The sequence below is a fragment of the Corapipo altera genome, unplaced genomic scaffold, assembly GCF_003945725.1.
Source record: "Corapipo altera isolate COAL_440 unplaced genomic scaffold, ASM394572v1 150, whole genome shotgun sequence".
Taxonomy (NCBI): domain Eukaryota; kingdom Metazoa; phylum Chordata; class Aves; order Passeriformes; family Pipridae; genus Corapipo; species Corapipo altera.
The window spans coordinates 3,002,536-3,018,142 of NW_020884941.1; the positions used below are offsets into that span (position 1 = coordinate 3,002,536).

Here is a 15,607-nt window from a genome sequence, read left to right on the forward strand (position 1 = left end):
ACTCATCTGCCTTCCTACTTATTTTGGTCTCTGGAGTCAAAACAGTCCCTTAACCTTCTGGCTAAACAGAAGACCATCCACCTGTGTGTGAGGAAGGTGTTTTTCCTTTTTGGTATTTCCTTGCCTACTTGGTTGTGCAAGGTGGGGGCTAATGCAGTCTCCTGTTCTGCATCCTTTTAGCCAAAGAACTTTTGAGAATTCCAGCATGAGATTTGTTTGGCTTGCAGATGTTGTAGAAACTATCCAGCTTTAGGGTATCTAAAAATCTCTTTTGTTTGTGACTGAGCATCCTTATCTCAGCATTTCAAGCCTCTGGTTACCAAATCAGCTTAAAGGGTGTCTTCTGAACGGTTGTGGAGCTCTGGAAACCTGTAACATCTAGGCCAAGGTTCCCTCCAGAGAACATGTACCTCTTCCCCCCACTCCTTGTCCCTGTGGTCTTGCACAATCTAACAAGTCTTTTGAAGAACTCTGAGAGCTTGAGCACGAGCAGGTGGGGACATGGAACTCACTGAGCTTGTTAAAATAACACTGCCATGGTCCTTCAGCAGCCTGAAGGCCTCCTATCAGGCTGTTATTTAGCTGGGTGGTATTTGGTACGAGCTGAGACAGAGGCTCGTTTCTACAGTGAGTGCATTGTTGGGTTTTCAGTATATTGTTTGCGTAAATTCCCTAGACCAGCTCTCCCTCCTGAAACAGCCACATGGATCAAGTTTTATTCTGTTCCACATAAAGTTCACATCCTTTACTGGAATGAGTCATGCTTTAACTGAGTTTACTGTGAGGGAAGAAAGTGGGCTTTAAAATGTTACTCCTCCACCCTGACTTAGTGATGTATAACAGGATTATTAGTATGCTTGGCAGCAGCTGCTTATTATTTTCACAGAACCTGAATATTTGTGAAAACAAGTAAAAAAATTGGTTCTACTTGTGTTGAAGTGTAATTATTTTTATTCTTCTTTGTAGTTTTGTCTTCCATAAAGCTCACCAGCTGCTGTAAAAGTGGATCTCGCTTATCTCCTTGGAGTTATTTTTCAGTTTTGGGAGAAGAGTGGCATTCTGTGACTTGTAGCTGAAAGAAGGGGAGGAACTCTCCCATTGTGTGGTCAGTGGCCCACACATGGCTGTTGCTGTCACACACAGGGCACTTCTGGGCACTGAGAGGTGAAGGGGTTTCACAAGCCCATGGAACTCATGGTGTGGTACCACTGTGCAGAAACCAAATTTTGGCCCTGTATATATTCTTTGTGCAGAGAGGTGCAAGACCTTTTAACCTATGGCAGAGGGAGCTACTCACTGTGTTCCTGTTACAGGTTTTTGCAGAAGCACTCTCTGTATGCAGCTACTAAAGATACCAGAACAATTTACTACTCATTTTTCCTGCAGAAGTTCATTGAGGTCTCATGCAATGATGGCTAATTTGACTCTTCATACCACCATCCTTTGTTCTTTGTGTTTTGAACGTGTTGTTGGTTTATTTGGGGGTTTTTTTTGGGGGGGGAGATGGGATGGGCAGGAGGGAGTAGAGTGGTGGTTTGTTCATTTGTTTAAGGAGTTGGGCTCAAAATTGAGGAGGAGGAGCAACCAATAGAAGAGGACCTCTTAGGATTTTGGGCTTGGCAGTAAGGTTGGTTCACTTGACATGTGAGACCTTTCTTTCCTGGTCCTCTTGTTCCTGAGTGTCCTGGAGAGAGTTACATTTCTCCCCTGAGCTATGTATTGTCTGTGCTTTCTAAATTGGCAGGGGCATCATCTGTTCATGTTCTACAGAAAAAGCGGAGTCTGTTGTCACAACCTCTGCATTCCTCAACCCAGACTGCACAGCTTTTATGGAGCCTGCAAAAGGATTTATTTTGATGCCAATGCTTTTGAAGGAAAATGTGAGGGAAAGAGCTGTAATTAAGAGACAACTAGTGTTAGAAAGGACTTTACCTTTTAGGACTTAGAATGAGTGAAATAAACTTTTGGTGACAACATAAGTTTAGTTAAATTTACGCCTCTACTGTATTTAACTATTTACGCCTCTGTTTAACTATCAGCGACTCTGGGTTTACTGGTGAGTGCTGTGGCAGCTGGGAGGCAGTGCCTGGTGGAGCAGGCTGTCTCCTGGAGTGTGAGCAGACAGGTTTCTCTGTGTGTTTTGCAGATGCCCCGTTCGGGGGGACACCGCCCGGCTACGCGTACGATGCCGACCGCGCCGAGGAGCAGAGGAGACACCATGACATGATGCCCTACATCGATGACTCGCCGTCCTCCTCACCACACCTCAGCTCCAAGAGTCGGGGCAGCCGAGACACTCTGTCCTCAGGGTCTCTGGAATCTACAAAATCAGTGAGTCCTTTCCTTTTCCTCTGTGAATTTTAGTGGAGAGAATTGGTGATAGCTGCAGTTGAGAGGGTCCCTAAATAACAAGTATTTTGGACAGGAGACTGCGGAACAAAACGTGTTCATACATCTCTGCGTGTGGGTTGTCATTGCCTTTCACAAGGAAAATAAAAGGTATTTTCAGATAGATTGAAGGTTTTGATAAAGCATCTAGAATACAAGAGCTATTCCCTTCACCCTGTGAAAGTGGAATAAGGGGAATTAAAACTGCCAGCTCTGAAATGGTGACTTTGGGTGGGGGAGACCCACTGCTTGTGGTGGATTTGACTATTCACTAAATAGCTGCCTATGTAATGGTAGATAAAAGGTGCAGAAGGGACTGCCTAACCTGACCTCTGGTTTAATGTGGCCCTTCAGACTACCTTGCTTTATTTTTGTTTCAGGTTCAGTAGCGTGGCTATAGCTTGGAACTTACAGAACAATTCTATTTTTGTTCTTACAATGGTCTTGGTAGTGAGTCTGCAGTATGCCTTGGTAAATAACTATTGACTTTGCTGTCTTCACAGTCAAAAATATCTTAGTTTCAGCTTGAATTAGTCTCTAACTTTCAGCCTTTGTTTCTGTTTATCCTTTTGCAATAGACTGAGAGCACTTGAATCCCAAGTTGCTGTTCCCTTGAATATCTTTGTCATTTGCAGACTTTGGGTTACCTCAAGTCATTCATAAAAATGCTTAATAGCACCAAGCCAACTGTCACTGCCTTCCTACTGTGTTTCTGAGAAAGTCTGGCCAACAACCTTGAATTTCCACATTGTGAATAACACTTGGAAATCTGTCATCTAAGTAGTTTAACTTATCTGTTGCTTTAGATTGTTCTGTCCTATTAATTAAGATGTCATGGAAGAAAAGGATGGATATTTTACAGGTATCAGCGTACATGTAAATCAACACCATCACTTTTATCAGTTTTATTTATCTTGCCTCAAAAGTCAAGAGTCTGACAAGTTCCACAAGCCATTAGTGCCCAGTGTTCATTACACACATCCTTCTACTCCTCTTTATTGGTTACTACCACATCATATGCCTTTTCCAGGATGAATTCCAGATTAAGAATCCTTCTTGAGACAGTGTTTTTGTTCTTCTTTCTCATTTATAAAAATGCATTGTCAAGATCTCTCAAAGCAGTATCAAGCAGATACATTGTTGATGTTTGCTTAGTTTTACTTGACTGTAAAGTGTGGAATCTAGTTAGCTGCTTATGCCTTAGTCTATTAATTTTGAGATGCTTTTTTATCTCTCAAGATGAGAATTCTTGTGATATGTAAGAGGCTTTTGAGTGAAGAAATTATCATTAGTAAATGCAAAAAGCTCCAAGAACATTTTAATATTGGCTTGAGATTTCCAGGTTACGTTTCTCAGGATGAGGGAAAAACGCTATGTGACTACACATGGCTGAGAGTTATCTTCAAAGAACCAGTTGTCACAGTGCCTGTGACTGGAGGCCTGGAAGAAACACTGCCTAATATTTAATCTTGTTCTTTATTTGTTTGAGTATTGCCTCATAAGCAGTTACCAGCAGTTAATTTCAAAGTTCCTTTAATAATGCTAGAAGGCCTGCCTTTTCAAAAATAATTTTGAACATAAATGGCTGCTTTCTTCTCTCAGACTATAAAAAGATGTTTTATGGCTTCCAAAAGAAAGAGGTGTCCTGATACAGATTGGACTTTTAATTGTGAACCTCAACTGCTTCAGTTGGTCCCATCTGTGATTATTCCACAGTTGACAATGCCACTGATCAAGGACGATCCATAATAAGAAGGAAGAGACTAATTTACATATAGTTGCAGTATTTCCCAAGCAAGTTAAACTTTCTGTCATCACGAGTTGTTAGAGGGCTTTTGCTGTAGTTCTGTTTTCAGCTGTAGTGGAAAAGACGTCAGTAACAAAATTAAGTGTCAAACACTGTGCTGAGCCAAGTGCATAAAATGTGTCAGACCAGAAATACCAGGATGCACATCCATTCTATTTTCTTTTACACTAAACTTGATTAGCAGAAAACATGTTTTGTTTACCTGTGTTTGCTTTTATAGTTGTCTCCTGCCCTTTTACTTTTTCCTTAGGTCCCTGCAGTTACTTCTGAAAATTTTAGATTATCCTTATGACCAGAGTCTGGAAATCAAGTTAACCCTATGTAAGAACACAACATGCAGTACTTACACTACTTTGACAAAATATTAAGATTGTGAAGTCATTCAGAAGTTAAGAAATTACTCCGATTATCCAGCCTTGCCTCATGCCATAGCCTTGTCTTGAATCTCAGTGAAAACTTTGAATTACTCAGTCATCCTATTTTCCCTATGGGGCTCCTGGATTGTGCAGTGAAAACAGTGAATGATACTCACTGGATTCAACATTTCACCCCTGGAGCTGTGTGTGCACCTTATTTACAGGGCACTGCAAACTCTGCTCTGACTTCTAAAGTATTCATTTCCTAGTGGCATGGCCATTAACTGCAAGTACAGTTGGAATGCTATACAGGTCTTAATTATCCTTGCAGTGTTCCTGTGAGATAAGAGGATGGTATGTTCACCAGGTAATCAAGGCAGACAGGTTATAGGAAAAACATCTACTAATTTGGGGTGCTTAATGTGAGATGTGGAATCTTCTGCAAAACCAGGTTCTGACTTTTAGTACAGGTTTTTTTCACATTTAAAGTCAAATACCTTTGTTTTCACTCATAACCAAGACTTAACAGCACTCCAGTCAGACACCCAAAAAACTGGAGAACAATGCAAACAATGATATTTTTAAACTCAGTAATTCACTTAGCATCACACAGACATAGAAGCATTTTGGTGTGATGTTCATCTGCCTTATCCATGAGACCAGCTTTCCTCTTGGATACTGGATTGTTGCTATCTGGATATTGAGGGCATCTTGCTTTGACTTATTTTATGGGCTTGCTCTGGGCTTTGTGTTTTTCTGCCAAGTATTTGACTGAGTCCTTCCATCTCCTTAGAGCAGCTCTGTCCTTTGGTTGGGTGGCACATCAGGGTTCTGTCCAGCCACCATAGGGAAAGTGCAGAGTGGCCAAAGCAGTGCCTCTTTCTAAAAGAGAAGGAAGGGATCCCTCCTTTACTACTTATAGAGGGGCATCCTGTTTCTCCCTCAGGGTGTAGGGTGACCAACTCCCAGCACCTCATGTCAGTGTTCCAGGAGCTGAGGGTTGCAATGAACTTCCATAAGGTTTGTGGTGCTCTGCACCTTCTCATATGGGGAGTGTTTTCTAATCCCTCTCATCACCTCCATCATATAAGCAGATGAAAAGATGCTGCCCCCAAACTGTGCCACTTTAGCACCTCTCGTGTGTTCACATTCCACTGGGTGTCCCAGGAGGATGACAAGTGGTGCACCAGCATCAGTTTTGTCTGTGACCCAGAAAGGGCATAAGCAAGGTGGCCATTTGTAGTGTGGATCTCAGCATCCCTTGACTTGTCATTTTTGTGGTAAGGAGACCTTAACAGGTGTTTGCATTGAGCAAGAGAGGTCGTACCCCTTCTTCTGGCTCTTCCAGGGTCTCATGCTGGGCTGCTCATGTGTGTCCTGGCATAAAGCTTTTACCAAACTTTGCCTGCTGCTCTGAAGCAAACCTACAGGGAGAGAGGGAAAAGGAGAAATAGGTTCCACTGATGCTTAAGTTGTTTGTTTATTTAACATGAGAAGTGGCTTAATTTTCCCAAACCTTTCTTTCTGTAACAGTCGAACTTTTGTGATTGAATTTTCCAGAAATTCTGGAAACCTCTCTTGGAGAATGTCAACCCAAATGTTTGCCAAATAAGACAGTGCCAGTAGCTTCAGAAGGTGTCAGACAGTGTTGGTAAAAGGTTGTGATACTTCAATCCCAGAAAGAGGGAGAATGTGTGTGTCTTTCCCCTACAGCCAGAGAGAAAGGTGGAGAAGATACCTGAACAGAGTTAGAGGAGGACAGAGGGAGAGCTTTCTACAGTATTCTTAGGACACAGGAAAGTGTTGGGACGGCTGGAAAGTTGGTGACTGACACCCTTCAGTAGAGAAGAGTGATTGCCAAGAGTTTTGGAGTGGGTAGCTTGCAGCCTGGAGGCTAAAGAGATTGGGAAGCTTAATTCATTGTGATCCTACTGCTGCTACTCATATGGGGAGAGATTGCAGCCATGAGAAGAGTAGAAATAAGAATGGCCTTTCAAGATCTGCTCACCAGCAAAGCCAGGCTCAGGGACGTGGAGGTGGGGGCAGGTGCAGGACAGCAGTGGGAAGGCAAAGCTCGTTCCACCCCCCAGGAGAGGAGTCACTTTTCAGTGCAGATGAATTTTTGCCAAAATAGATCTCTCCAATTCTTGCCCATATCACACCAAGGGAGGCAGGAGTGCTAATGCTGAGCAGCCGCCTCCTGCTGTCTGCTCTGTTTGGAGAAGAAATTGGCTGGTACTTATTGATTTCCAGGTAGAATTTCCCTTCCCTTTTCTGCTGTGCAGTCCATGGTTGGTGCAGCATTGGCAGCCATTGCTTTTCCTCGGATCAGATCCTTTTGTCCTTGCTGTCTGCCAGCTCAGCAGAGAGCAGGGCTGTGGCAGAGCAGGCTGTGGGTTTTGCTCCTAGCTTGGTCCCAAGGGGATCCAGAGAAGTTGACCTCTGAAGCTACAGCAATAAATGGGGTTACTGCTCTGCTTGTTACTACTGTTGCTAGCTTGTCCTTCTCTCTCCAGTGTTTCCAAATCCTTCTCCTTTCTTCCTCTCAGTATTTGGGTTTGTTTGTTTGTTTTGTTTTACTGTGGCTTTCTCCTCACCACCCCCAACAGATGCAGTTTTTCCTTTTTATTCTCCTATTCTTTGCTCCTTAAGGGCTCAGCCTGGATGTACAGCCCTTCCTGAGGAGAGCTGGCACACCAGTACTGATGTTATAAATAATGTTGGCTCCTCTCCCTGCTCCTTCCCCTCCCTGCATGGAGCATGATTGGCTTGATTACAGAATTTACCCTGTTTAATATCACCAAGACAATGAGACACCTCCAGCCTGTTTAGCAGAAGCTTACAAATATATTTACACTTTAAAAATGGAAATGAATAGCTTTTCTGCTTTGTAGGCTCTCAGGTTCTGTGTGAGATTCAGAGCTGTCCTTAGAGGAAGCCTCTCCTTTGAGCACATTCATTGCCCAGTGTATGAACACACTGTACCAAAGGAAGAGTTAAAGTGCCTTTTATACGCCCACTTTGAATCCCTGATCCTCTTTACAGAGCTGTGCCAGCAGCAACCTCTGCAAAATCTTGTGTGTTGTGGTTTCTAGATCTTGATCTGTGCTCTTCTAACGTTTGCAAGAAAACAATTATTGCTGTTAATTTAAACAAAAACCAGAAAACCCTGAGTTCTAAACAGAGTCAGGAAGAGCCGAATCTGTCTAATCCTTGGAGCTGGTGAATGTTGGCCTTGCAGTAATTGAGCACAACATGTGATGCCAACCTGGTTAGTAAACTAAAGTGCTTGGGCTGACAGGCTGCAAACACATTCAAAGCAGCCATGGCTCGGGGCCAGTGTGTGTGCTCTGATATCTCCAGAGCCTCCAACCGCTCGGTCTGGCTGTGGGTCAGGTCCCAAGGTTGCACTTACTATGGCTGTGACTCAATCTTTTGGTTTTTAAGTCTCTGGAATAGCAAAAAGCACCACCCAGTTGAGAAGAGAACACCAGAATTGTATAGGCATGAGGTACCTGTGACACTGCCTTTAGCCTGTTTTCCACCTCCTTTTTGGTGTCTGGTTTTTTTAAATGTAATTCATAAGGAGTGGGAGCAAGGCACTGATTCCTTGCTTGCTTGTTCAGATCTGGCTGGGTGTTGGATCCTCACAGCTCCCATGGCAGGGAGACAGGAATGCTCTGGCTGCTGCCCTGGTACAGTCTTGTAATATTTATTCTGAAACACAGGGGTGGAGAGGTAGCCAAAAGATGGAAGGGCAGTGGAGAAAGGCTAGACATGGACGCTGGCGTCAAAGAGGCAGGGATAGTCAGAACATGAAATACTAGTTGGACTTGTACAAGTGAAAAACAAGCTAACCAAGCTGGGTAGGAAGCATGGGATGGACTGCTGACCACCTGGCACTCCCTACTGAGTGGTTAGAGTTTGCCAATACAGGCTGCTCCCACTTCCTGCTGGGAACATCCCATCTGCACTGTGGTAATAGGTGTATTATCCCCTTGCTAATGTGGTCTGGTAGATGTGGTACCAGCTCCTCCTCTTAGCACAAGCAGCTCAGAGATTTCAGACTGCTCCCTTCTTGCCAGGGTGGGGAAAGGAGTCCTCAGCCTTGGCAGGTCTCCCTGTGCTGGTGAGGAGCTTGATACCTCTGCCCAGGATGTTCCCTCTGAACTGCCCTTCTGGCTGGAGTGCAGGAGCTGAGCAGGCAGGGAGCTGTTGTCACAGTGTTGTTCTTTGTTACCCTTTTGTATTAGATATGGGCAAAGCAGAAATGCCCTTGGCAAGGGGTGCATCATGTCCTGGCGTGCTGCAGGGGGAGGGTGGAAGGGCAGTCCCACAGGATCTGTGCCTGCTCACTGCTGTCTTGTTCCGGGTAAGCAGGTGAGCCTGTTCCCAATTCTGTAAGTGAGGAATGTTGTAGTACCAAAGAATAAACTTACTCCTCTTCCTCCTGATATTGGCACCAGCTCCCAGTGAATTTTTCAGTCTTGGAGTATGTTTCGTAACAAGTGTGACTTAAAAAGCACCCTGAGGCTGAAGGAGCACCAGGGCTCTTTTCCAGATGTTCTTCCTGCTCTGTGCAGCCCCAGCTGACATTGCCAGCAAAGGCTCCCTCAGCAGGACCTCTTGTCAGGGCACAGGTTCCCTGGAGCAAACACAGCAGCACCGAGGTGGTGTATTGATCCCTGGCACAGCAGGAGCAGCAGGAGATCATCTTTTCACATAGGAGGAGGCTGTATGTAAATTTGAGGTATTGCATTGGAAATCCTGTAACGTACCATGTGATTGTTGGATAAACTTCCCTGAGGGTTCCTTCAGCAACTGCTGTACCCAGAGTAAAGCAGGCAAGCCCTGCCCTGGCTGGCTGTGTCTGAGGCTGGAGTTTTGCAAACACCACACTTGGAAAAATGCTCCTATTAAAAAGGTTTAGGACAAAACCGTGGACTTTGCACAGTGCCCGTGCGGTAATGGCCAGGAAGGAAGGCCTCCAGTGTGTCCTGGGAGATGCTTGTCTCTGAAAGCACATCTCTTTTAACGGGAGGAAATTAACATTCAGGCAGAAAATGCTGCTCTGTCAGCCCAGCAAGAACTGGCTGGTAAATTAAAGCTTTTACTTGTGAAGAGGAAAACTGTTCTCAGTGCTGTAAGGAAAACTGTTGTGCCACTGTGGTGATGGGGAAGTTTGAATCATTTAAATGACTTGCCATTGTGTGCTGCTCTTTACAGATGTTACAAACAGACCCAGCTGGTTTTTAAATCCTCACCTCCTCCAAGAGAACCTGCTAAATATAATTATAGTGCTGTGTCAATATTGACCAGTTACCTCATCCTCAGCAGTGGGGACTTTGGAGCACTGTTAGTTTTCGTCAATGCTTCTTTGTGTAGCTGCACTTTTCTTTTGTAAGTGTTGTAAGAAATCTTTCGAAACCAAGAGCAATTGTGTTTCTCTTGCACCAGCACTGCTACATCCCTTCCTCTTTGGATGAAGGCAACCTTTGTTTAATGTCTTGGGGCTGTCTGTCTTGATTAGGCATGTGTACCATGCCTTAAAAAATGGTCCATGAGCTGGACATCCAGGCACTGCTGGCACAGAAACCATAAGGAATGGTCACAGTGTTGCTGGACATTTCTGTTTGAGCTGTGCAGGCAGCCACACAGGTGCTCTGGAGATGCACAGAGGCCGTTGCAGCTCATTTCACCATGTAGTTTGTCACCGGTTTTCTGCAATCTTCTCAACACGACTGCTGAATTACAAATCCTGCCTTCTTTGAGATGCCCTTTCAAGATTTTAAAGGGCACTGTGGTTCTTACTGAACATCACTAAAGGGTGGGATGCAAAGACAAGTTCTTCTTTCCGTGCGGTACCTGACGTGCGTGTAAATGTTACGCGTTTCCTTAGAGCAGCTTCTGTCTGCCACTTTTATTGAAGAGGTGATGGTGGTATTTGACACCTCACAACATTTTTATAAAGTAGTTGCTGGAAGTCTTTTAGGCTAGAAAATAGCTTGAGAAATTTAATGAAAGCGTTCAGGAATCAGGATGGTTATTGATGAGACTGAATCCAGAAATATCTGGGAGCGTGAGGATCTGTTTCTTTCCTCGGGTGGTGCGTAGGCTCAGAGTCACACTCAGGATGTGATAGTTTTCCTGCAAGCTTTACCTATAGCCCAGATGCCTTCTGTCCATCATGAACCTCATCTATGCATCTACAGGGTTCAAGCACAGGACCCTAAACTAAGTGGAGCCTTTTTTTTGGCAGCTCTAGGGCTTTATGTTCAGTCAATAGAGTGGAGCATCCTGCTGTGTTTCCTGATCCTCCCACTGCTGAAATCAAAAGCTGAAGATTCCTCTGGATATTAAGAGGAGTAGGATGGAGCCACAAACAACCTACCCAAAGACCTTGAAAAGTACCCTTTCAGAGCCAACTACTGACTCTATTCTTAGAGACATTTAATAACATAAAAAGCTTGCAGGAATTGTAACAAGCTATTTCTGTGAATGACAGAAATAAAAAGAACTGGAAATAAGAATCTGTGAAAGGGGGATGTTTCTCCTTATTTTTAACCTTCATTGCTTGGCCACATTTTTTTGGAAACACTCGGTTTCACTTTATCAGGTTAAACACTTTTTCATATAACAATTTTGAGAGGAAGCATAATTAAAATTCAACAGAGGATGACTGCTTCTCTTAACACTTCATGCTAGTCTTCCTCATTTGCCCATGAATGTATTTATGTTTGGGGTTTTTTTCTTCTTTTTCTTCAGTTGTTTTGGTTAAGAACTCCTTCATGGAATCCCAATAAGAAAATCAGCATGTGCGTTCCAAGCAGTGCTGACTATTCCATCCTCTCACTAAAAATAGACATTGTTCAAGCTGGCATTGAAAAATAATTTAGTGAATATTAGAGAGTGTGAGAAGGAACAGCCATCTGGGAGCCGTGGCAGGCTGGGGCTGCACTGTGTGTGTGCACACCTGTGGAGATGCAGGGGCAGAGCTCCTTCTGCACGGAGAAACGTGGATTTTGAGAGCTCTTGTGGGAGGGGGGAGGGAATGGCACACAACAAGGCTCCTGAGATTTGTTTAGGAGGATAAATTCTGAGTTTTTAAGTTCTGTGTTTTGAATTTTGTGAAGAGGCCTGGGCACCTAATTGAGGCACTGAAGTTGGATGACTAAAGCTAACAGCTGTAAATAATCTAAGTGACATCAGTTGCTGGTAAATAAAAATTTCTTTAATGTTTTATGTTTCCATGTTGCTAGAAACAGGGTTCTGAGCACAGGTGGGTTTTTTGTTTGGTTGGTATTTTTTTAGTCTGAAAGTAAACAAATAACCCAAGTATGCTCTGGTCAACTGAATGGTATCTTTTACTCCATCTTTATTCTTGGGTTTTTTTCTTTCTCCCCCCCCGCCCCCAGTCTCTTTTTAATACTTTTTTTCTTTTTTCTCTTTACCAACTTCTTTGTAGAGCGAGCCAGACCTGGAGAAAGGCCTGGAGATGAGAAAATGGGTCCTATCAGGAATCCTAGCCAGTGAGGAAACCTACCTGAGCCACCTGGAGGCCCTGCTGCTGGTAAGAACTGGGGCCAGATGCCAGTTTGAACACTAGTACTTGAATTTTCACTGCTGCTTCCATCCAGAGTTCCTAGAACTTCACATACACATGAGTTACAGGTGTGACTGTTCCTCCTCTTCTCCAGTAGAGAAAGAGAGGATTAGAGGAGGGACTGCATATGGCAGAACCAGGGAGTTAGGGAGTTATTAATGTGTTAGTACCCAGGAGCTCTGTCTTTAAGTGTCCTGTGCTAATTATTAGACACGTTGCTGTACAGTTGGACAGAGATTAAGGAAATGAAGTGTAAAGGGATTTTAATTGCATCATTAATACCCTGGGAAAATCCACCTACTGGGGTGGCTGATCCCCATGAGAGAACTTGTTCATGTCTAGTTTTCAGGAGCTGTGTGAATGCAAATATCACTTATTAATAGGATGAAAAATAAATCTATAGAGGGATGTGTTGCAATGTGAGAAGGGTGAATGTACATGATTTGCATGATAATGATTTCCATTTTTCCTCATTTCAGCCCATGAAGCCTTTGAAAGCTGCTGCCACCACCTCTCAGCCTGTGCTGACCAGTCAGCAGATTGAGACAATATTCTTCAAAGTGCCTGAGCTCTATGAGATCCACAAAGAGTTCTACGATGGGCTCTTTCCCCGAGTGCAGCAGTGGAGTCACCAGCAACGTGTGGGGGACCTCTTCCAAAAGCTGGTGAGTCAGCTGCCATCACCAGAGTTTCTGGTACCTCTGATCCAGCTCACAGGAGCTGGTGGGTTCCCTCTGGTGACTGTGCACAGACTGAAGGGATCAAAGCCCATGGCTGGATTAGAGGAAAGGCTTCTCACTTTGCCACTGCAGTGAAGGGCCTCCAGCAAAATGGCTCTTTCATTGTCTTTAATTAAAGACTCCATCAAGCTGTGGTGCTAAAATAAATACAGTTTCACAGAAATATTGGATCTCCAGAGTCTCTGCAGCATCATCAAAGCATTTGCTTTAGAGGAAGATGGGAGAATGGCAGTATTACAAAGTGAACTTTCTAACACTGACAGTGAACTGTTTCTCATTACTGTTGAACTCCCTCACATACTTCCTTCTCTCAGTGGTGCTTTGCTCTACCTTGTGCTGATTTGTGGTCATCACCTTTGACTTTGCTTCTCTGCCATCATCCTGGCCTTTGCATTCCCCTTGCTGTTATGCTGATGCAGTCAACCTGCAGCTGAGAATCCTCCAAGCAACCTCAACAAAATTCTCTGAGTGCGGAACAGGACAAAGACATATACAGCATATTCCTGAGGCTGAATTAAAATTGCTGGGTTTCTGAGCCAGATGACAAATTGTTTGCATTCTAGGAGATTTCTTTGGCCCCTTTAGCCTCTCCCCTAGCATGTGCAGAGAGCAAAGGATTAAAGGAGCTGTTTTTTCCTTTTTAGAAAAGAAAAAGAATCTCTGCATTCCGGAGGTGCCTCTGATTCTCAGGGTAGGAGTGACATTCCAGTGAGGGGTTTATTGGCTGGGGAGTGTATTTTCCAGGGTCAATCAATTGTTAGCAGCTGTGTAGCCCACCATCAGCCCCATCCCCTGTGGAGCAGGGGGGAGCTGGCCCTGGAAGATGATGTTTTCTGTGCATGCCAGCAACTCAAGATCAAAATAAGGGAATCTGCTTTTCACTGCCAACATGTTTTAGCCAGGAGGGGTCAAGTTGGTGCCTGGGTAAGTAGTTCATGGTATGCAATTTGAGCAGCTGGTTTAAGAAGACAAACCCAGCTGCTGCTGGTTGCTGAAGCAGAGATACAAAGGCTGCTTGAAGTGGCAGCCTCACAGATTGCACTGGACAGGCAGTGCAGCAGTGGAACAGCACTAATTGAAGAGGACCTGAGTGTGTTCCTGGGCAGGGCTGGTTGTCGAGCAGCCTCTCCTCACTGCACAGCTTCTCAGGCTCTTGTTTAGGACCATTCCTTGCTGCTGGGTGATCACAGGTACAGGAGTTAAGCCCTTCTGGCACTCTGCTTTTATGTTCCCCTGATTTTTCTGCATTTGTGACAGGATTGTTGATTTTGTTGGATTAGCACTGGAAGCAGAGGAGCAAATTGCCACAGTGCAGGAAGCTTTGAGCTGGCATAGCAGCTTCAGTTTCGGGTGGTTTAGTACAGCATCAGTGGGAATTGCAAACTCTTTCCTGGATGAGATAAAGCTAATAATTCTTGGCAGGCACTGGGAAGCAACTAGATGAGAGAGACAGCGAGAACATCAGGCATTACAAGGCATCTATACTGGATGTACATCAAATCTTTTGAAGCAGACTGTTTACTCGTGGTCATGTCATGCAATCTGATGATAAACACTGCAATACTTGTTATTATCCAGATGTCCCTGGGGACATTAATTTTCTTTATATCACACAAAACACAGCACGGTAGATTGAAGCTACAGATAGTGGATATAAAGAGTTTTAGAATTTCATGTGTTCTGGCACAAAGTACGATCTATTTGCAACATCGAATTGACTGTTATTACACCTTTTCCTGTTGAAATGAAGGAAAAGATGCTAGGCATGTGGGAGTGAAATATGCTTCTCATTTTTGGGGAATATATTATACATATTTCTTTTGTAACTAGAAAGGGAACTGTTTGGAGCTGGTTTTAGAAATTAAGAAATATTTAGCAAATATCCTCACTGATGGGTTTCAGGAATAGAAAAAAAACTTATCCAAAAGTCAACTATTTCTACCAAATCTTGTTTAATTTTCACTGTGCTCTTTTTAATTGAAAACCAGAAAAATTAAGTCAGCGTGAAAGCTGTGTGTGATCATCATTGCTTTGATTGGAAGCTCAGTTTTTAATGAAAAAGATGTCTTTGTGATGGCACATTTAGAGGAGGAAAATGAAAGCTTAGAAAGACTGTTCAGGAGTAGCAGGAAATGAAAGAACCGCCCAGGAATGGAGAAACTTCAAAGCCCTGCCGTGTTAGCTGGGATCATCCAAACCTGAATGTCATAAGCCCTGCAAATGATCAGTAGTTCTGGCAGCAGCTTCTTCACAGGATTGTGCCCCTGTGCAAATGCAGATTTCATTCTCTCCTTTGCTGCCAGGGTCATTCCTGCTATAAGTGAGCCGAGTTTTCTTCAGCTTCAGTCATAATTGTGTGATTTTGTATGAGAGTTGAGATTAGTTCCTGGTCTTTCAATAAAATGTGGCCTAGGAAATAGCCTCGCTGCTTCTCAGCCTCTGTCAGCTAAAGAAATTTTTTACAGGGAATGTTCTCCTGAGAGTGCCTTTTTCTGTTCCATTGTCTCTTGCACAAAGCTCCACAGAGAGCTTTGGCACAGTGGTTGTGAGGGAAGGAGCACTGGCTGAGGGGAAGTAGCTGCTCTGGCTGTTCTGCATCTCAGGCAGAAGGGTCAGGGAAGGTGCAGAGTCACCAGGTGAGTGAAGCCCTCCTGGTACCAAAGCCTCCTCAGTGGACCTTTCTCAGCACTCCAGCCTGGGCTCTGCCAATGGC

The 15,607-nt window shown here is 44.0% G+C and overlaps 1 protein-coding gene across 5 annotated transcripts in view; it reads left to right on the forward strand.

Moving 5' to 3' along the window:
- The window catches only part of BCR (BCR, RhoGEF and GTPase activating protein), a 101,638-nt gene that overhangs the window by 47,407 nt on the left and 38,624 nt on the right, over positions 1-15,607 (forward strand). For 4 of the 5 annotated variants that reach the window (XM_027661536.1, XM_027661535.1, XM_027661538.1 and 1 more), the window contains exons 2-4: positions 2,147-2,331; positions 12,017-12,121; positions 12,634-12,819. In XM_027661536.1, coding sequence (XP_027517337.1) covers positions 2,147-2,331; positions 12,017-12,121; positions 12,634-12,819 — 476 coding nt within the window. Of the gene's footprint in view, positions 1-2,144; positions 2,332-12,016; positions 12,122-12,633; positions 12,820-15,607 lie in introns of all 5 variants that reach the window. The other variant, XM_027661537.1, reaches the window with a different exon arrangement.